This window comes from Raphanus sativus, chromosome 4 (assembly GCF_000801105.2).
Source record: "Raphanus sativus cultivar WK10039 chromosome 4, ASM80110v3, whole genome shotgun sequence".
NCBI classification, from domain to species: Eukaryota; Viridiplantae; Streptophyta; class Magnoliopsida; order Brassicales; family Brassicaceae; genus Raphanus; species Raphanus sativus.
The window spans coordinates 41015162-41036730 of record NC_079514.1 but is presented as its reverse complement, the minus strand read 5'-3'; the positions used below and the strand labels follow the sequence as shown (position 1 = coordinate 41036730).

Sequence of the window (21569 nt, the reverse complement as noted above, 5' to 3'; positions counted from 1 at the left end):
AACCTTTAGAGTTTTATATACTTTTTCACTTTCTGAGGAATGAGGCAAAGTCAGATTTATATTGTAGGTTTTGATGTGCAGCGACTTTGCTTTTCAACTTCAAATGTGTATAGGTTTTCAAGAGTTTCTGTGGTGTAGTTCTATGCCATTCAAAGATAAGATATTTACTGCAAGATTGATCACATTTCATGTACCATTCTGTGATATAATTTTATATAATTCTAATTTTCCTGAACTGGTCTGGTCGTGGTCATTAAGAGCAATCAATCATATGGATAGAGTTATAAAATGGTAAAGAGGCTGTATGTTGCTGTTTCAGTTGAAACTCTGAGCAGACGAGAGGCTATCTGTGGTAAACTTGAACTAGTTCGATAATTACAGTGCTACCTTAAACTTTGACAGATAGCCTACCATATATATATATATATTCCACAACAGTGCTCAGATTCTACAACAGTGCTCAGAAAGAAAGAGTTGCACCATGAGCTACGAGGATTATCTGAAGCTATATTCTGGCAGCAAGCATCAAGAACCACGTCTCCGTAACAAACCAAAATCATCGCCAGAACTCACAACTCGATCACCATTCACCAGTCTCATCTTCTTCCCATCATTACTGCCACAACTGAAGTAACCCTGAGATATCTCGGAGAATGCTGACTCCCCCGCGGTTGAGAGGCTTTCGGGGATCCATGAGAGGAGTTCGTGAGCGGAGGAGCGTGAAGAAGAGAGAAGAGCACAAGCAAGCGCAAGATTCTTGATTGAAGCAAGGCTGTCTTGTTGTTGTTCATTGAGTAGGCGAGGAGAGGAAGTGTTTGGTAAGAGGGACAAGAGCAAGTCTTTGGTTGATACTTTGCTGCTCTCTTGCGGTGCAAGTCTGAGAGTCTCTGCTATTGATTCAGATACTCTGCAAATTAAAAAGAAGTTATTTCTCGAAAAGGCGGTAAACGGTAAAAAGAAGTGAAACAGAGTTTTCACTTCAGGTTGTAAAAAGACAAGAACAACGAAACGACAACAGTTCACGCGTTTTAATGACAAACAGAGCCTTTTTGTATAATCTTTTCAAATGGCTAATGATTCCTTGATGGTACACTTTTAGTACTTTGTATAATCTTTTGTTTTATTTAGGTTCTGATGGTTATACACAAAAAAAAAAAAGAGAATAACAGCTTTTGGTAGGGGAAAGAAGCCTTGCCTAAGAAGTACAATAATGAATAATACAATTACTATAACAAATTACAAATCTGCAAAAACGTGAAAGTTCTTAGAGTCAAGGGCGATGAGCCTGACAGCTGCAATGGCAGCAGCAACAGACATCAAACTGAAAAAGACAACATTAAGCCAATGCCATAGCTTTTGCATAGGACTGAGCTTACTGTTCTTAGCCTTATAGTACATGTGGTTGGCTAGAATAAATGTAAGAGGGAATGTGCTCACTGCACCAGTGAGACTCATGAAGTCACCAAGAAACGGCAAGAGCGACGAGACAAGCGTGCTGACCGCGATGTACCCGCCTCTAGCCATGATCCTGAACAGCAAGTTCTTTAAAGCCAATGGGTTTCCTTTGATCCCAAACCTTGTGTCCATGTACTCATATGTTGGACTCGCAAATATCTACAAATGAGTTATTTGAAAGACATATAAATAAAAAAAAAAAAAAATTTGGTGCCAAAAATCGGGGCTGACCGAATCAGCCGATAGGATTTATTAGAAAAAAAATTGACACTTACATGTAAAGAGATAACAGATTGAAGTATAGCTGAGACGTTAGCAAGGGCTTTGACCCAGAGTGGGCCGTTAACACTGTTTAGCAGATATGTTGAGGTTGATGATCCGTAAGCCCAATATCCAATGAATGTAACTGTGTACATTGGTAAGACACCTGCTGTGAACTGAAAGTAAAGAGCCTTCATCATGTTTTTCACAACCGGTTGTCTCACTGTTGCCTGAATCTCTGGAAGCATCCCTGTGTTGAATGCGAAGACCAGGTTTGCTGCTGCTCCTGTGATGGTAAAAAGTTTGCTTAATGATGTTCCTTGTATCTCGTAATCTCTTGCAGGTGCCTTCACTCCTACAAACAACAGAAAATAATAACCAAGAATCAGATTTATCAGTATAGTTAAAGTCTTGATCATGATTTTAAGTTATTACCGTCTCTAACTGATAGGACAATTGCTACAACTATGTAGATGAGACTGAGGATAGTTGAAACCGCAAGCCAGATTCCAAGAGCCGATAGATGAGGGATTCCGATAGCGAAAACCGCACATATCAGACCAGCAATGGCTATACAGTGAGGTAGTTTAATGGTATGATCGTCCCTGAAAAGCACATAAACAGCCTGCAGAAACAGAACACACACTCCAAAATAACTAACTTGACTCACACGGAATCAAAAATCAAGAATAAAGATGTTTAACTACCTTCAAGGCAGAACCAGCTAGTATGATGAATCCACAGTTAATCATGAAAAGATTAACATACTGCAATCCCCATGTAAGGTGATAAGCCTTTCTACCTGATCAAAATATTTCAATGAGTGTGACAACAGAGAAGAGAAACAGAGCAATTATAAGATAGGTGGTTTGGTGTTTTTTTATACCGTAAACGAAACCAGCAAGGTCTCTGTAGCGAATGTGTCTTTTGCCACCCAACTCATGAAGCTTGGCTACCAGACTGTTTGCATAGAGAGAGATTGCAGTCGCGAGAAGAAGACCAACCACACCACCAACCCAACCTAAAGGAACCATCACTGTTCCTGAATATCCCAACACATACGCGCTGTTTATACCGGTCGTCAGAACGAACGCCACCTGAAACCATGAATCTGTACATTCCACAAGAACATACTTAAAAGCTTAACCACAAAATGTAATCTCAGATTAATAAAATAGAAACAGAGTTTGACAAAGCAAAAACATCCCAAACAAACATTTTCATAATATTTTTCTGTAAAAAGACAAAATAACAAAACAAAGAAGAGGAAGTTGAGTTTACAAACCGCTGCTAATTTGATGAGCAGTGTCAGGGATTTCAATATCACCATCATCTCCTCTGACATTGACCTTGCGATTCACAGCTTCGGTGGTGTTCATGGTTCTTACGACAAAGGGCTCTTGTGTCTCTGCAGCTAAGAGCCTTTGCCTTTCTTCTCCTCCTTCCTCAGCCACATGAAGGAGTTTTGAGAAAGCCAGCTTTTCTGATTTATATAGAATCTGTCCTTTTTTAGCGAATTTTTTTCCTCCTTCACTGAAAACAAGATAGAATCTAATTCAGTCAAAGAAAGGAGAGACTATAAATCGAATCGATGAAGAAAAGCTGGAATCTTCTTTGTTAGTGCTTGTTAATTACGCACATAACATTATAACACATTTGGTGGGGTGTTCAGATGAGCTTTTGAGGTCTTAAGTCTCTCGTGTCTGAATTTTTGTTTTTGCATGAGATCCTATAAGAATGGCCAAATTAATAAATAAAAAATGTTATAAATAAATATATTTATAAATAAATTATCCTTTCAATTAATACTTTCCTTGACGTTATGGGTCTTCTTTAGTGAGAACAAAACTATTAAATGTTCTCTGTAAAGTCCAGAACTTCAATAAATATATTTTAAAAAATATTATTTAAATTTCAGTTACTTGTAGACTTTTATAAAATTGAAGGGATTTTAAACAAAATAAAATTGATAGTTTAGAAAAACAATTTGAGTTTTCATCAAAGTTATATAAATACACACATGTTCTTCAAAGCAAGTTGACTGGGGCCATGCAATCTAACTATTGGCTGAAGTTTATGGCAGATGGGCACAACTTCCGACAAATCTTAAGCCACTTGGAAGTACCGTCTATTCTTTTTTTTTTTAACTGGCTTGTACCGTCTATTCTCCCCAACTCAAATTTTATGCGTTTTAAAAAAAAAAAAATTATGCGTTCTTCATGACCAAGATGCCAAAAATTGCCAATCACTGACCATGACAAGAAGCCCAATTGTATTCCTATATTTTTAACGCTGAGCTAATTGACATTGTTTGATCCTCGTGTAGCTGCTTGAGTTACACGTTTAGATATTAGGTTTACAGGTATATAAAAACAACCTTCCTCTAACGTATATGAGTTGAAACTTGAAAGAAATAAGAAATTAGTAGTTATCAAAAAATAGTTAGGAATAAGTATATATCGTTATATCCCCATATATATGCTTTATAGTGGCTTAATAATGGACGATAAAGAAGTTTCATGGTGTTGTGGACGCAATTAATTTCAAGGTCACTTTATAGCAAAGTCGAGTATCTTTTTATTCCTACAGGCAAACGATAACATTTTCTGGCCATCTTTATCTTGGTAGGAGTATAATTTTGGTAAAAAATTGACCAATAAAGGTTCATAATTAAGAAGAATAATTGATATAAGACATTTAAGATATTCATAAGAAGAATAATTGATATAAGACATTTAAGATATTCATAAGAAGAATAATTGATATATGAGATATTTAAGATGTTAATCATTTATCTCCTCCCCAACGGTTCAATCTGGCTCGTCAGACACCGAACCATGAAGAGCAGAGCAGAATCAAGTGATATGATTTGCAAGTTGGTCCAAGCTGGATTAATATAAACCACGTACGTGTGATCAGATGATGCTTTTGCGGCAGCAGGAGAGTGACACCTGTGGAACCGTAGTCACTAATCACAGTTACTCTCTATACGTTTACATTCACGGGCTTAAAAGGTGGCCTAACTAAGCGTATCACTACCTGGCTTTTTAAGCTGAACCCATGAAGACACTGAAATTAATTTGCAACAATAGGAGGATCAAACAATGAGAATGGAATTTGCTAATTACCCAAAAATAGAGATACAAATAAAAAGTTATAAATTTTTGAGTATCGTAGAGATAACCGTAAGCTGACCAAAAAAAAAAGATAACCGTAGGCATACGTAAATAGCAAAGTGTAGGGAAAGAAGGAGACAACTGAGTTTCAAACCTCGCATATGAAGAAATACATCGTCCTTTCTTCCATATCTGCCGGTCCACCAATATCTTTTGCACGTAAACAACATCAAATTCAATATCATGATTCTGTTCCTTTTCTCCTTAGTTCTATTTGATTTCTTTAGATATTTTTCTGCTCATTTCTTCTTTCACACATTACAGTGGGGAGAAAAATGATTGTAAGAAGGAAATAATAACAAAGATATGCATAATGTGTGTATGTTATGCGTATTCATGTTTGAAAGTCAACCATCTAACCAATGATGATGTCCTCAGGTTATGATCGTGGCTGTTATTTTCAGATAGTCCGGACTTTCTTCAGACGAAACACAATGATGTTAACCATAAATTTTTCTTCAAAGTATTTCTAAACCTAAATTAATTTTGCGAATGTCATTATATTCACACTGGGATCTATTTGCGGTTAACTGAAGAAAAAATATAAAGTAAAATGTAATATATACTTTTGTTGGTAACTAAGTAAGACTAATCTGTAACTCGTTGTACTTTGCGATGAAGATTTCTCCTGATTTCTGTTTTCAATATATTTTTATATGCGTTGTAATTAGGTTCAATGTCTATCTTTGTTTTTTTTTTCATTTGGATTCTTGTTTAAATTTTTTTATTCTTTTTCAATTTGGAATTCTATTAAGTTGGGGTAAAGTTAAAATGGTCAAAGTCCTTTTTTCTGTGAACATCTATCATTATATTACATGTACACCTCTTCTCCAAGTGCTACTTGATGACTAATTTAACGGGATCCAACGAGACTTTGGGACCTGGGATTTCAAACTAGTAAGATGCATGTGTAGAAAGTAATCTCGAATGAATATAAAGTTGTAGTACCATATATTTAAGGGTATAATATTTGATAGGAAAGCTGCACAAATATATATAAACCATATATATATATATATACACACACACCATATTTTTTTTTGATCAACATACATACCATATTTATAACTGAAAAAACTAGTTTTCAGAAATGACCATGTAGGTATTTTCAGGGAAGTTTAAAACAATTAAAAGTAATTTAAAATTAAATAAATCTTTCATAGATATTAATATATTGTTATATTTCATAGCTAATAAATAGAGATTCTCCGCTTATTTAAACTGGAAATTTGATCCCGAATTTTTCGTTAAGAAGAAAAAAACAGGTAGGTCTTCAGTTCTTGGCACTATTTACTTTTGATCAAAGAAGAGTCTTTCTAACTTACTTGTAAGAAAAGAGTTTCCAAGATTGTTGTTATGGGCTTGAGACCAAAGCGTCAGAGAATCTTTAAGCCAACAAGATCTCCGGTGAAGAAACTACTAAAACCATCTGATCGAAGAGGAAGCTACCGAAGGATGAATCGAAAGGGATAGCATGATCCAAAACCAAGCAAATTTTTGGGATTTCTTTGCCAATAATTAAGAAAATAATAGGGAGAATTCACCTTACTTAGGATCAATGCGATCCCTTTGGATCCTTCCTCTAGTTGCTATGAAGAATATGTTCTCTCTTTCTCTATCTAAAAGTTGAGAGCAATGTGCTTTGTTTTTCAACCCTTTGTTATCCTTTTATCTTTTAGTTGCCACCTTCCTCAAGTATTTTGTTCTACTTTAATTATTTTCCACTTTTTGGTTTCCATTATTATATTGACTTAAGGAGTAAACCAGACGTTCGCGTTTCTAAAGAAGTATATGGTTTAGTTCATTTTAGCTGTTATAATTTATTTGATTTTATTTGATTGTGTTAAGAGGGACGAGTAGCATCAGCTGCTATACTATACAGAATGGTGATTTTGTGGTTGATACAAAAATTTATTATTTTTAAAGTGTTATGGCATATGTTCCAAAATTATACAGAATCAGATGAGACCGTTTGTTCCAATGAAACTTACTCAAGACTCGAGAGTTACGATTTCTTTTATTACAAAACTATTTTCTATGTATTTTTCTATTATAAACGACTTTGCATTGTTAATGGCTTTCACTACAGACTTCAAAATAAAGGATGTTCCATCACGAAGCAAATTATAGGGACATCCTCTTTAATGAATGTGCGTTACGAAAAAGTGGAGGACTATACAATCACTTAGTTGTTGTAAATCAGTGTTTTCAAACTGAGAGATCTTCAATGGACACTACAAGAAAACGCGTGTATAACGACGACAGGTTACGAGGAAATTATTTCCTCGTAAATTTACATGGTGTTTACGACTATGTTACGAGTAAAAAAATATTCGTCGTAAATTCGTTGTAAAGTTACAACGAAAACGTTTCGTCGTAAACCCAATGTAATTTTACAAGGCTTTTACGTGGAAAGCCCAATTCGTCGTAAACTCATTGTAAATATACAAGTCATTTACGACGAATCATGTAACCGTTACTTTTGGTGAAAACGTGCATATAGTGTGGTTTAAAGTAACTAACTTCGTTGTAAAATCATTGTAAATTTACGAGTGATTTACGTGAAAAGCCCAATTCGTCGTAAACTCATTGTAAATATACAAGCCATTTACGAGGAATCATATAACCGTTACTTTTGGTGAAAACGTGCATATAGTGGAGTTCAAAATAAGCTAACTTCGTTGTAAATTCGTTGTAAATAATATGTAAAAACGATGTAAAAGCAAAGTAAAACTTTTCGTTGTAAAATCCATGTTATACCTTCACCTACCACTTACGAAAATCGTCTATATATATGATCATTTCTCAATTCAAATAACACACAAACGAAATCAAAGAAAAAAAACCAGAAAAAAGAAAAACAAATGGCTGATGGCTTCAATATTTACGAGTTACGAAGTTGGATGTATTCGCATAAAGATGATTCCGGTAGAGTGACGGATGCATTTCTAAGCGGGCTAGAGACATTCATGCACCAGGCGGGCTGTACACCGATCACGCAGGAAAGCGGTAAGATGTTCTGCCCTTGTCGGAAATGCAAGAATTCAAAATTTGCTCGTAGTGAAACTGTATGGAAGCACTTACTAAACAGAGGATTTACACCACAATATTATATTTGGTATCAACATGGGGAGGGTTATGGTGGAAATGAAGCTAGTAGTAGTAATAATTTTGAAACTGCTGGTAATAGTGAAGAACCGAATCATTTGCATAATGAATCTAGTTATCATCAGGAGGAGCAGATGGTAGATCATGATAGGGTTCAAGACATGATTACTGATGCATTTTTAGAAACAACTACTACAATAGCTCATGAAACTGGAAATGTAGAAGAACCTAATTTGGATGCAAAAAGGTTTTATGAAATGTTAGATGCTGCAAATCAACCAATCTACACTGGTTGTAGAGAAGGTCTCTCTAAATTGTCTCTAGCAGCTAGGATGATGAACATTAAAACGGATCATAATTTACCTGAGAATTGCATGGATGCTTGGGCGGAGTTGTTCAAAGAGTATTTGCCAGAAGACAACGTGTCAGCTGAATCTTATTATGAGATTCAGAAATTGGTTTATAGTCTTGGGTTGCCTTCGGAGATGATAGATGTTTGCATCGACAACTGCATGATCTACTGGAAGGATGATGAGAAGTTAGAAGAGTGTCGATTCTGCAAGAAACCACGATTCAAGCCGCAAGGACGTGGGAGGAATAGGGTACCGTACCAAAGGATGTGGTACCTACCCATTAAAGACAGGTTAAAAAGATTATACCAATCGGAGAAGACTGCTGCATGGATGAGGTGGCATGCTGAACATGTCCAGAAGGATGGCGAGGTCGCTCACCCATCAGATGCAAGGGCGTGGAAACATTTCAACAAGGTATACCCAGATTTCGCTGAAAATATTCGGAATGTCTATCTTGGGTTATGCACCGATGGATTTAGTCCATTTGGTATGTCTGGGAGACAGTATTCTTTGTGGCCAGTTATTCTTACGCCGTACAACCTGCCGCCGGATATGTGCATGGAACAAGAATTTCTATTCTTGACCATATTAATCCCTGGGCCGAAGCATCCAAAACGGTCGTTGGATGTATTTCTTCAACCACTGATACAGGAGCTAAAGGAGTTGTGGTCAGAAGGGGTAAGAACTTATGATTGTTCCACGAAAACCAATTTTACGATGCGAGCAGTTCTGCTGTGGACGATAAGTGACTTTCCTGCTTATGGAATGTTGTCTGGCTGGACAACTCATGGAAGGTTATCTTGTCCATATTGTCATGGATCTACGGATGCTTTTCAACTGAAGAATGGTAGAAAGAGTTGTTGGTTTGATTGTCATCGTCGATTTCTTCCTGTTGCCCATCCTTACAGAAGAAATAAGACATTGTTTAGGAAAAACAAAGTTGTCAGAGACAGTCCTCCTCCATATCTCACAGGCCAGCAGATCGAGGAGGACATTGATTATTACGGAGCTCAGAAAACTGTGAAGCAAGGAGGAAACTGGCATGTTCCTGGTAATATGCATGATGGGTATGGGGTTTCTCACAATTGGCATAAGAAAAGTATATTTTGGGAGCTACCTTACTGGAAAGATCTTCTTTTACGCCACAACCTGGATGTGATGCATATAGAGAAGAACTTTTTTGACAACATCATGAATACAATACTGAACGTCCCAGGAAAGACAAAAGATAACAAAAAGTCAAGGATGGACTTACCCGATATTTGCTCAAGAAGTGAGTTACATATCAAGAGCAATGGAAATGTTCCTGTTCCCATCTTTCGATTGTCATCAGAAGCGAAGTCAACTTTGTTTGACTGGGTTGCATCAGAAGTGAAGTTTCCTGATGGTTACGTTTCAAATCTGTCAAGGTGTGTTGAACGAGGTCAAAAGTTCTCAGGAATGAAGAGTCATGATTGTCATGTGTTTATGCAACGACTACTTCCATTCGCTTTTGCTGAGCTCCTTCCAACAAATGTACATGAAGCACTTGCAGGTAAATATTAATTAATAATATACATATATATATATATATATATACTATGAAATGTTACTAATTTGAGTTATATTTGCAATATGCAGCGATCGGAGCTTTCTTTAGAGACCTTAGCACACGTACGTTCAAGGAAGAAGTCATCGAACAACTTCATGAGAACATCCCGATCATAGTGTGCAACCTAGAGAAGATATTTCCTAGAAGATATGATGATGGTGGAGTACCACAATCTTATGCAGTAGACGGTGTTCCTGACATTTTCTGCCAAATTGGACGGTTTGGTGGTAAACTGAGAGAAGTATGGTGGTTCAGTGATGAGGATAAGCATAGTGCCCACACTTATATTCTGCTCAACTGCGAGGATGCTGTGATGCGTTCTTTTGAAAGGTAAATAATATTCGTGTGTATTATATGATATGATGTTAATTAATTATATGATATGATGCATTTGTTTAATTTGCAGCTTGTTTGTATCTCAAGTTGAAGAAGCAATACCAGGAATATCCGGAACCGAGGTGGATGCAAGGAAAGATAAGCACTTTGTCAAGTGGTTAAAAGGACAGGTAATATTAACATATTAAGTAATCTTTGGTACTATTATTATTAAGGTAAAATTCTAACAGTGATGTATTAATTTGTAGGTTGATTATGACGATCCATATTATCCTGTATGGTTTCATGATTTGATCCAAGGTCCAGTAGCAAAGGTCACCACATCATCTATGTACTTCACACGAGGTTTCACTTTTCATACATATGAGTATGGGAGACGTCGGGCAACAAGCAACTACGGGATATGTGTGAAAGGTGAAACAGACTTTTACGGGATCTTGCAAGAGATTATTGAAGTGGAATTTCCAGGGTTGTTGAAGCTAAAATGTGTCCTCTTCAAATGCGAGTGGTTCGACCCGGTGGAGAACCGTGGTGTTCGGTTTAACAAATTTGGTGTTGTGGATATCCATTCTGGGAGAAGATATAACAAATTCGAGCCTTTCATCTTAGCTTCCCAAGCCGAACAAGTTAGCTTCCTTCCATACCCTCGCCTTCGAAGTTCTGGGATAAATTGGTTAACTGCTATCAAAATAACACCTCGTGGACGGATTGTTGCTGGAGAAGAACCACCTTTGCAAGAAGAAGATGCAATCAATGAAGTTGAGGTACCTGATCAACAAACTGATGAAATTCTTTTGATCGACCCGGATAACCGTCAATATGAAGATCTTCCCGAAGATGTGACGGATGAAGCACGTGAAGATGAGTTCGATAGAAGCGATGATGATCATTGTAGTGATGTTGATGAGAACTCAAACGATTCTTCATGATGTAAAATATGTAACAAATGTTGATTTTTATTAGAAGATCTTATTTTCATATGTGTATCAAATTCTATTTTATATAATATGCATTTAAAAAAAAATTGGAGTTTATGGTTTCAGTTGGAAAAAGAGGTTGAATGTGTAGAAGATATGAAAGTATAGATATGTAAGTTTGGGGTTTAGGGATTTTGATTTTCGGGGTTTCACATATTTCGTTGTAATTTCGTTGTAAAAAAAAACGCGGGCCTGGTAATTTCCTCGTAAAGTTTAGGTTCGTCGTAACTTCGTTGTAAACCATGAATCGGGGTTTAGGGATTTGATTTGTGGTTTCAAAGATTCGTTGTAAACACGTCGTAAACAAAAAAAGCGGGCCTGGTACATTCGTCGTAATTCCTGAAAGCACGTGTCCTCGTAAATTCGTCGTAAACTGAAACACGGGCCTGGTATATTCCTCGTAAACCAAAAAACGCGGGCCTGGTACATTCGTCGTAATTACTGAAAGCACGTGTCCTAGTAAATTCGTCGTAAACAGAAAGACGGGCCTGGTATATTCCTCGTAAGCCCAAAAACGCGGGCCTGGTACTTTCGTCGTAAATCCAAAAACGCGGGCCTGGTATATTCCTCGTAAATTTACGACGAATTTACGAGGAACATGTTTTCTTTATATATGCAACGCCTGAACGAGGCTTCCTCGTTCATTCCTCACAAATCTCTCTCTCTCTCTAAGGTAACTCCTCTCTCTCTAGTTAGTTTTTTTTTTAATTAGTTTAGGTGGTTAGTATAGGGAATTAGTTTAGAGAATTAGTTTAGGGAATTAGTTTAGGTGGTTAGTATAAAGAATTTTTAAAAAAATAATTAATTAATAGTGTTGTGATTTTTAATTTTTTTTTTTTTAAAATAATGTAGATCATGGCTCCTAGGAAAAAACCACCACCGACTTATCATGAGATGTTTGGCGACGGTACCGGGACGTCTTCTTCTTCCGGCGGCCGAGCATCTTCTGATGCCGTTCCGGACTCTCAGACATCTCAGAGAGTTTGGAGTCCTCCTCCCGCACCTCACATGGCTCCAGCTCCGCCACCAGCAGCCCAGATGGCTCCACCTCCTCCACCAGAAGCTCCGCAGGAGCCCATTCCAGGAGTAGATGTTCATCCAGACTTGCGGGTGCCTCCTCATGCACCATACGCAAGATATACAGTGGAGGATTTGCTTTCCGCGCCTGGACGGGAGGGTATGGACGTTTTGGACCCCGATAGACCGCCGGGTACTTATTGGTAAGTAAATTTATAATTTAAAAATTTCAAATCATTTTTATATATTTTATTAACAAGTTGGTTCAATTTGCAGGTTTGGGGCCAACAACCGTGTTTCCCGGAGCGTTTCAGAGACGATGAAGGGATACCTAGACGGAGCTTATCCAAACTGGAGCTTGACTCCAGATCACGTCAAGACCACTTGGTTTAAACAGTTTGCGGTAATTTTTCAATTTTCTTTTTTATATTTAAATTTATTATTTTTATTAATTATTATTTATTAATGGTTTCATAATTTTGTTTGTTTCAGCAAAGGTGGAATTGGTCCTTAGGAATCACCGAAATGGTGAAGAAGGAATTCGAGGCAAAGGCGAAGACTCGCCTTACCAACACGGTCTCGGATTGGAAGGATAAGTGGGAGATCTACGGCTATGACGGGAAGCCCACTGGGGTCACCAAGGAGGTATGGGATGGCCTCATCGCTTTTTGGAAGCTACCCAGCTCAATCCGGAAGGCCAACTCCTGCTCCGCTTCCCGTAGGACCAAGGATAAAGACGGGAATTTGCCTATGCTCCATACCACCGGGCAAAAACCTCATGCCGGGATCCGTCTCGACGCTGTAAGTTTTAGTTGTAATATTTATTTTATTAATAACTTTGAATTTCAATTTTTAATATTTTATTATTGGTTTTTGTAGTTTGAGAAGACCGGAGTCATGCCATCTTTGTCCGACCTCTTCAAGATGACTCACGCCAAACCGGACGGGACTTTTGTTGATCCTGCATCCGAGAAGCTCTTCAACACTGTGGCTGCTCGGGTTGATGAGCGGGAGACGCAACTCACCCAGCAGTCTCCGGATGGATTACCCGTCAAATTGACGACGGAAGAGGTCGACAGGATCTTCGAGGAGGTAAAATTTAAAAGCTTTAGTTTAAATTAATTTTACTATTTCAACAATATTAACTATTTAATATTATTTTTTGTAGGTCGCTCCAAGAAAGAAGGGCCGGACGGTGGGAATCGGTTCTGTCAACGAAGTCGCAAGGGCGACTTCGTCTTACTCTTCTAGACGGGCCCAAGAGACTTCTCAGATGCAGGCTCGATTGGATACCCAGCAGGAGCGTTTAGACTCTCTCGAGAACCTGTTGGATATTATGGCGATGGGGAACCCGACCATGCAGAGAGCGTTGGCGGCCAGACGAGAAGCTCTCGGGATGCAACAACGGGATCCCGAATCTACCGATCCAGTGGGAGCGGGAACGAGCGGAGAGAGACCGAGCGGGACCGACTACTTTGATGATGTATCTCTCCCGTAGATTTTTTTTTTTTTATAATTTTGTTTTGTAAAATATTAAAACTTAAATTTTATTTATGGAATATTTATTTTCTAAACAATTGTTTTTTATTATTTGAAATTTTAATTTTTATAATTTCCAATTTTATTATAAATAAAAATAAAATAATAAATAAAATTAATATAATAATATAATAAATAAATAACGATGTAAATTCGTTGTAAACTTTACGACGAATTTACATCGAAGTACTCGTAAATACGATGTAAACTATTACATCGAGTTTACAACGACAGAGATGTAAAGTCGTCGTAAATTTTACAACGAATTTACATCGAACATTTACGTGTGTTTTACATCGAATTGTTTACAACTCCTTTACGACGAATCTTTACGAGTTAGTTACAACGAGTGTTTACGTGGACATTACGACGAATGCTTTCCTTCTCTTTTACGACGAATTCATTAACTCGTAACCGTTACGTGGCGTTTACGACGAATCTTCTTTTACGACGGACGATTAACAACGATTCGCTTTTCGAGGTAAATTCGTCGTAATTCCCCTTTTACAACGAATTTACAACGAATATCGCCCTGGTAAATAATATGTTTTCTTGTAGTGGGAAGATTATATGTTCAGCTCCACGAAATAAAAAAACAAGTTATGTCGAATGTTTCTTATAATTTAGTCACAGTCAGAAGTGACCGTTCGTGTATAAGAGCATCCACAATGGTGGATTCCATTGTGAAATCCTTAGCCATATTTTATTAATTTTTTTCTTTTTTGTTTTTTGTTTAAATAGTTAAGGATTCATTGCAAAAAATTGTCTACAATGGTGTACTCCAATTTAGAGTCTTTAAAATAAAATAAAAAAATTTAAAAAAGAAAATTGAAATCCTTGTTCAGCTGATGTTACTTGCTGTCCAAGATACCCAAATCAAACCAGAAACACCGAGTATATGAAACTTCAAACGTTGCAACTTTTATTATCCTTTTTGAAAACTTACCTTCCAACCATAAGATTCTTTGAAGTTACAAGAACATAACAAGAACAAGAAACAACTACAGAAACCTGACGTTCTATTAGTCTTCTCCTGCGTATAACTCAGATGACTTGCTCTATGCTCAAGCAAAAGAAACCCAACCGACACACATTTATGTGCTGCAGCCTGAAGCAAAAAAAGAAAAGAGGACTTAGCACTGAGAAAACAACGAGCACCAAACGAGAAGGAGAGAAGAGAGACCATAGTGACTCTTTCTGCAACACAAGGATGATGAAACCGAAGCCACGAGAACGTCCTGTGGTATAGCACAGAGTCGCAAAAGCTTACCTTCACACAGAGAACTCAAGTTCAGTATACAAAAAACACACACACCAAAAGTTTAAAAATATTAACAAGTAGCATCTAAATCAGTAATGTTCACAACCAATCACATTTTATAACCAAAGATTGCAACTTTGGATACCGAAGAGATATATCAGGTGTATATGAGAGTATATGTGATGCATTGTAGCAAACGTACCTTAGATTCTTCTTCTGTTGATCAGAATTAATAGCCATTTTCGAATCAGTTTCCTTGGCCACTCGAATTGTGGTTCCTCCAATCTGAGCAGTTACAGATCTTTGTAAGATATATGAGATTACTGGGAAAAGAATGCAACTCAGTTTCTTAGAGCCTACCTGTGATGCAACTCTGTTCCAAGCTTGTCTGCTTCTTGTGATGGAATTGATAAATGTCTTATCTTTACGTTTCTTACCCGGTTTTGAGTTTTCGACTACTACTGCCACTGAAACCAATTGTAATCTCATTAGAGAATAGAAACCAATCCTAGACATCTAAAGTTTCAATTAAAATCCAATTAAAGTTACCATCTTGCAATACAACAAAGCTCTAGAACGGACTTCATCTTCGATCTAAGACAAAAGGGTACTTGCTTAGGAACAGAGTCGTCGGAGGGAGGATGTCCGTTGTTGCTGGCGGCTGAGCAGGAGAGTGTAGAGCGACCATGTAAGAGAAGACGAGTGGTGGGTTTGAGGTGAGATGAAGAAAATAGGAGTAAGGATCTGGAAGTTGATAGAGGAGGAGGAGCAGGAGAGAAGCTCGTCGTCGTCGTCACTAGCTGAAGCTCGTTGTTGTCATCATCTTCATTGTCAATACCTTGCTTCCGATTCGAAATCCATGGCCACCATAGTATCAATTTCTACGGAGAGAGAATAAAGAGAGAGATTCTAATTTGTCTAGGTTTATGTGCTAAGGATCAAGTCCTAAAAATACTTATCTAAGGATCAATCCTTACAATACTTAAACTAAATAATATTATTATATTTTAATTTGTCTAGGTTTATGTGCTAAGGACTCCCAAAATCCACCGTTGCAGGTGGTCTAATGTGCGTGTAGACGCACACAAGCATATAGACAAATTGGTAGGGTAAAGGGCATGCGTGGTCTGTCGAGATATATCTATATAGAATGAAAATGAGATTGATGTGAATAAAAATCGAAAACAAAAGTGAGTCATTTGGAAATATGTTTGTGTAGAGGACATACATCAGATTAGTAAAAACAAATATAATAATAGTTCTCCGATTAGTTAAATATTTGTAGAAAAAAAAAGTAAGCGTGCGTATAACTTATAAACATGCATGCCTTCAATGTTGTCCGATACTTTCCAAATCTGTTCTCTTCTTATCTGCCTCCGGAAGAAATTATCAAAATCCTATATATCTCTTCTTCCTAGAAAAACCTTTACCAAAACTCCGATTATAAGTTTTAAAGCAAATCAACTCTGTAATGTAATCTCCGAACCCTACCTCCTCCGTCTCCACCATCAATTTGCCCTAAGCTCCTCTATCCTTACCGCTCTCAGATCATCCCTCACCGTAGAGCTCAAACTCTCCTCCGACAGAGTCAAAGTTTTCTCTTCTTACCATCAGGCATCAGCTTATCTGTTTCGTGTCCGACAAGGAACACTTTCTCTTTGAACCATTTAACCAAAACGCCTAGAGATGCCCAATCCTCCTCTTTTATTTATCTTCACTAATTAATGTTAAGGTCTTCTTTGAATGTGGCGATATCTTGTAGAACAATCGAAACGGATTGAAAGTTGAAACCTTGCAAAACATGGGGCAAGCTTGGGCCTTTGATAGCCCACGAAAAGAAGACCACGAGATTCCTAACTATATATAACTAACAATTTTATGTAATCAAATTTTCAGTTTTAATAAGTTGTATGAAGTTATTTAAATACTACTTGAATTTTATATAATAAATCAATTTTTATTATATACACAGATAAAAGATTCGTGACAAGAAGTATGTACCATAGAGACAAAATTTTAGATATAAGTTTGTTTTGTGTGATTAAAAAACTTTTTAATCAAAGATTGGAAAAACTCATACTTGTATATTTTGCATAGAAGATTTATACTAGTACAGTTTTTTTTAATTATATAGTTTTCTTTCGTCCGTAAATAGTTGTAGTAAATTACTTCTAGTTCTAAATACGTAACTCGTCGACGTCGTCGTCGTCCAAACTCATAGATTTAAATCATATTCGCATCTAAATTTGTGTAGAGCTATCATATATCGGTAAAGGGTCTAGCTATCTGTCGACATAAAAAAAAGTCCCTGAACTATCAGTGATAGTCTATCACTCATAATACTGACATTATCCAATTGCGTAGAAAGGAATACAAATTATCCGATAATGAAGATAGATTATAGCTTTTGCTTTACTCACACTGCTGCCATATATATGGACGCCTTGTCGTCCTCTGAGAGACATACTGGCTTAATAATAATTATATTTCCGAAAAATTATCAACAATGATGACCTACCAATAATTCACTACTATATTATGGTTCGGTTTCTTTATGTTTGTTTGGTTCAATAAAATGGAAACTCAATTGGCTAGAGTTTAAGTAAATTCAAACGAAGTATCAAGTTTAATGAAATTTATGGTATGGTTTAAAAATTTAATTCGTTAAAATTAATATGCAAATATGAGTATACAATATAATTGATATTATACTGACATAAGTACACAACATTATTAATACCTATTTCAGGACTATTATTTATCATAAGTATGACTTAAACATAAATTGTCAGTGTAGTTCAACTTTTTTCATTACAGTTTAGATTCGGTATGTTCCAAATAGAACCCATAACTTTCTACTTTCTACGATGATTTTGAATGATCTTGATTTGAATAATTCGGTTATGTCTAAATATGCACTCCTAATCATACTTCATACATCCCATGTTTTGGTGTATATCTAGATAATACATGCGTGTTTACACTTTGTTCTGGAATGATATTGCCTGGAAAGTTAACGATGATATAAAAACATGAACAATCATTCGTATCCAGTAAAAATGAGAAATGACCTATAATACTCGTGTTAATGTAAGTATTGTAACATCATTAATTAAAAGTAACAGTTCTCGTTTTATAACAAATCTAAAAACATCAAACCGAAAATAAACATTATAAAAATCGAGCATATAGTAATTTACTAATTTGTGTTAGCATTAAATTCAAGTTTGACCAAGTCAAATGGTAAAGCTGCATGAATCCACATATTCCAAACCAAACACATGTCTTCACTCTTTTGTCTTTAGATTTTTGTGGCTTCGGTTCAGTCTTTTGTTTCTTTCCCGACTTCATCTTTAAGAATAGTTGAAACTCCATAGCACATAAAGAAATGGTTCGGTGGAACAAGAAATGTGATTGCTCTTGGCTTTATTCGGAATCGCGGAATGTGTGCAACAATCAACGCTCTCAGAATATATAAATTATTCATAAACAATTATTTCTAAATTTGAAACAAAACCAAAACGGTATTGAAATTGATCATTTTCATTACTGTATATAAATAGATATACAATTTAACATTTGGCCGGTGCCATTTTAAATGCGTTCAACGATGGTGAAGATTGAAGAACAAAATGTTTTAGGTACAATTACATTACTTTCAACGTACTGCTCAACTCTACTATTGACATCTCTCTAATTCTAGCTCTGTTTTGTTGACACGCAAGTACACCAACTATGTGTTTGATTCAATTAGCCATCAATCGAATCTAGTTCTGTATAAATGAACTATTCATACAAAATTAATACATCATTAGTAGAATTAGACTAACTTCTAGGGTTTTTTTGTGGATGGATTTTTTCTAATTTTTGGGTTATAAATATACATTTATTCTCGGTATTGGCTTTGATCTTGGTTTAGTCTTAAACGATGAATCGATGATTTGTTGATAAGTCTTTTCTAGTGTTGGTGCTCATCAAAATATATCATTCCCATATTAAGGCGAGATGATACGGACTCTTAACATACTATATAAATGGACAAATTACAAAAGTTGTTACATTTGTTTCTTCTTATGGCTAGTATGATATATTGTTTAAATCCAAAGTCTGTTGAACGATCTCATTCTTAGATGGCAACATCAACTTTCCTATGTATTTAAACTTGTACTAGAAATAGGTGTAAGCCAGACTGTAAAAGTTCAAAGTCTACTATCAAACTAAGAAAAAAAGTACCAGTTTACGTAAAAATTAGAGGATAATCTATATCACACAAGTACAACAGATAATAGATAAGATTTACATTCACAGAGGAAAATAAAAAGGTGTGTTCTATTTTTCAAAGTCTGTGCATATTTGCCCACTACTTCACGTCTACGCAACCCTTCTCTTCTTTTTTCTCTCTTTCCAGATCTTCTTTTCTTTTTTTTTTTATCAACTCCAGATCTTCTTTTACCTCTTTCTTTTTGCTTTTTTCCATGTTACCATGTTTCCATATCATATGCTTCTTTATTTAACTTTTTTTTCAAAAAAATACGTATCTACCCATTAGATATGCAACTACCTATAATCGAAGTACAAACAATGAGTAGCTTCATTGAAAATTGAAACTACGGTTTCTTTCTTTCTTTTGAAATTTAAAACAACTACTAAATCCGAAACTCTGGTTGGAACTGGAAGTACAAAAATCAAAGTAACATATAAAAATGGGAAGTAAAGGTCAGAAATTAACAAGTCCAATTCATAATTATAAAAATAAACAAAATAATTCAAGTGTTTTTATTACAACCCCATTAGAAAAATATGAAATTAATACAACAAATAACAAAAATACCCCACCCAACACATTTTGAAACTTAACATGTCGACTAAAGTGAAAAATAATAGTACAACACTCCACTCAAAACTCCCTTGAACCCTCCCAAGGTCAGCAAAAAAGAAAATTACAGAGAGCTTTTGTCCAAGTGACTAACAATAGTATTATACTAATGTAACACACTTGTAAATATCCCCTAACTTTTATTTGGATTTCGACATCCTTATCACTAGTAATAACCATACCATAACAATCACAGTTTATAACCTAAAACCACCAAACAACTTCTAACTAGGCTCCTCCTTAAACAAAACAAACAGTTTCAGTACATCCAGTCCTGAGGAAGACGTCTCTCTTGATTCAGACAACGAACTGCTCTGGAGTTTCCCTGACGAGCAAGTAGTCTACTTCTTGCTAGCATGCACTCTGCTCGAATTAGAATAATAATAATAAAAAATTAGATTAAATCACAAATACCGTGTGTTTACACTTAAAAAGAGTTTCTAGTTTGAATCATTACCGTAATCGAACTGACTGTGTCTTGTCTTAATATCGATGAACTCATCAAAGTTTACTTTTGACCGCAACATAGCCGTTGTGTTGACTGGAACTGGTTTCTTGATGGGCTCTGAAGGGGCGGTTGTTGGGTATCGCCGGGGAAGGAAAACTCCGGTGCCGGCAGAAGGACGTTTCGGAGGAGCTCCTCCGGCGTGCTGACGACGCATCAACGCGGCGTTGGTTAAAGCACTATGCTTCATCTGTCTAAGGTTTTCAAATGCGAGCTCTTCGGTCACCGAGGACTTGATTCTTGCTTGAGAAGAGAGCCACATCTGGTGAAGGAGGATACGCTGCTGCTGGATATAGCGGTCGCTCTGAAACGCAGCGTTTTGGCGGGGCAAGTGGTGGTGAGGCTCGTCGTAGCTTCCGAGTTTGAGTCTCGCTACTTCTCCTGCCGCGGCAGAGATCACGTCCAAGACACTGTCTCTACGGAACGACGCCGTATGAGCCTGAGAAGGTGGGAGAACAGGGCTTCTACTTCCCGAGTTGGAGTAGCTTCCGAGTCCGCTCAGCGTCGACTGCGGCGAGGTAGCTGCGACCTGACGCTTCACTTCGGAGGGAGGAGGGAGGCGGTGAGTCGAGGGAGCGAGTCGGCGAGTCAACCCGGCGAGGAAGTCTTCTTCGTCGTCGCTGCTCTCGTCGGTGGAGTCGCCGGGAGAGGTGAAAGCTGGAGAGTCGAACTCGTAAGGGAACTCGGTGGGGAAACCGAGTCGAGTCGGGGTTAACTCGGAAGGAGGGGTTTTGTCCTCCATGAGGGGGAGGCAGACTGGAGGGAGACGAGACATATCGAGATAAAGAGAGAGAGAGATGTGGTGTTGTTGTGTAGTAAAAGAGTGATGAGGAGGGAGATGGGTGAGGTTGAAGAGAGGGTTTGCTTTTATTAAGGTTTCAGCAGAGGGTTTCTATAAGACAGCTCAAAAGCACTTTCTGCTTTTTTATTTTATTTTATTTTTAATTATCCCTAATTAATGCGTGATGGACGAAATTCAAAAAAACTATGTCCCAATGGTCTTTCTTTAAGTATTTTTTTCCTTGAAAAAAATATTGTGTTGTAGTTTTTTCAAAAAAAGAATATTGTGTATGTATGTCCCCATCAAATAGTATCTTTTTCTTTCATTTTCTAT

The 21569-nt window shown here is 36.8% G+C and overlaps 3 protein-coding genes and 1 long non-coding RNA gene across 5 annotated transcripts; 1 reads left to right on the top strand and 3 right to left on the bottom strand.

Annotated features, from left to right (window-relative positions):
- Positions 1-1170: 1170 nt before the first annotated feature.
- LOC108848785 (proline transporter 1) lies at positions 1171-6597 on the bottom strand. 2 transcript variants are annotated; one of them, XM_018622220.2, is made up of 7 exons: positions 6218-6597; positions 3002-3249; positions 2603-2827; positions 2424-2518; positions 2152-2341; positions 1731-2071; positions 1171-1614 (listed from the first exon to the last, which is right to left on the bottom strand). In XM_018622220.2, the coding sequence occupies exons 2-7, from the start codon at positions 3093-3095 to the stop codon at positions 1237-1239; spliced, it is 1323 nt and encodes a 440-aa protein (XP_018477722.1). In that variant the 5' UTR covers positions 3096-3249; positions 6218-6597; the 3' UTR covers positions 1171-1236. The 2 variants fall into 2 exon arrangements, with proteins under 2 accessions (XP_018477722.1, XP_056865993.1); XM_057010013.1 differs by lacking the exon at positions 6218-6597 and adding an exon at positions 3356-3445.
- Positions 6598-8617: 2020 nt separating this feature from the next.
- On the top strand, positions 8618-11272 carry LOC108858335 (uncharacterized). Its single transcript, XM_057008303.1, has 5 exons — positions 8618-9147; positions 9262-9887; positions 9974-10274; positions 10351-10450; positions 10529-11272. Exons 1-5 carry the CDS (start codon positions 8618-8620, stop codon positions 11207-11209), a joined length of 2238 nt encoding a protein of 745 aa, XP_056864283.1. The 3' UTR covers positions 11210-11272.
- Positions 11273-14646: 3374 nt separating this feature from the next.
- Positions 14647-15987, bottom strand: LOC130510993 (uncharacterized). Its single transcript, XR_008944776.1, has 4 exons — positions 15435-15987; positions 15277-15359; positions 14997-15083; positions 14647-14921 (listed from the first exon to the last, which is right to left on the bottom strand). It is a non-coding gene; the product is annotated as an uncharacterized LOC130510993 (long non-coding RNA).
- A 3811-nt stretch (positions 15988-19798) lies between these two features.
- On the bottom strand, positions 19799-21312 carry LOC108848315 (uncharacterized). The gene is made up of 2 exons (XM_018621644.2): positions 20408-21312; positions 19799-20313 (listed from the first exon to the last, which is right to left on the bottom strand). Exons 1-2 carry the CDS (start codon positions 21228-21230, stop codon positions 20210-20212), a joined length of 927 nt encoding a protein of 308 aa, XP_018477146.1. The 5' UTR covers positions 21231-21312; the 3' UTR covers positions 19799-20209.
- Between the last annotated feature and the right edge of the window lie 257 nt (positions 21313-21569).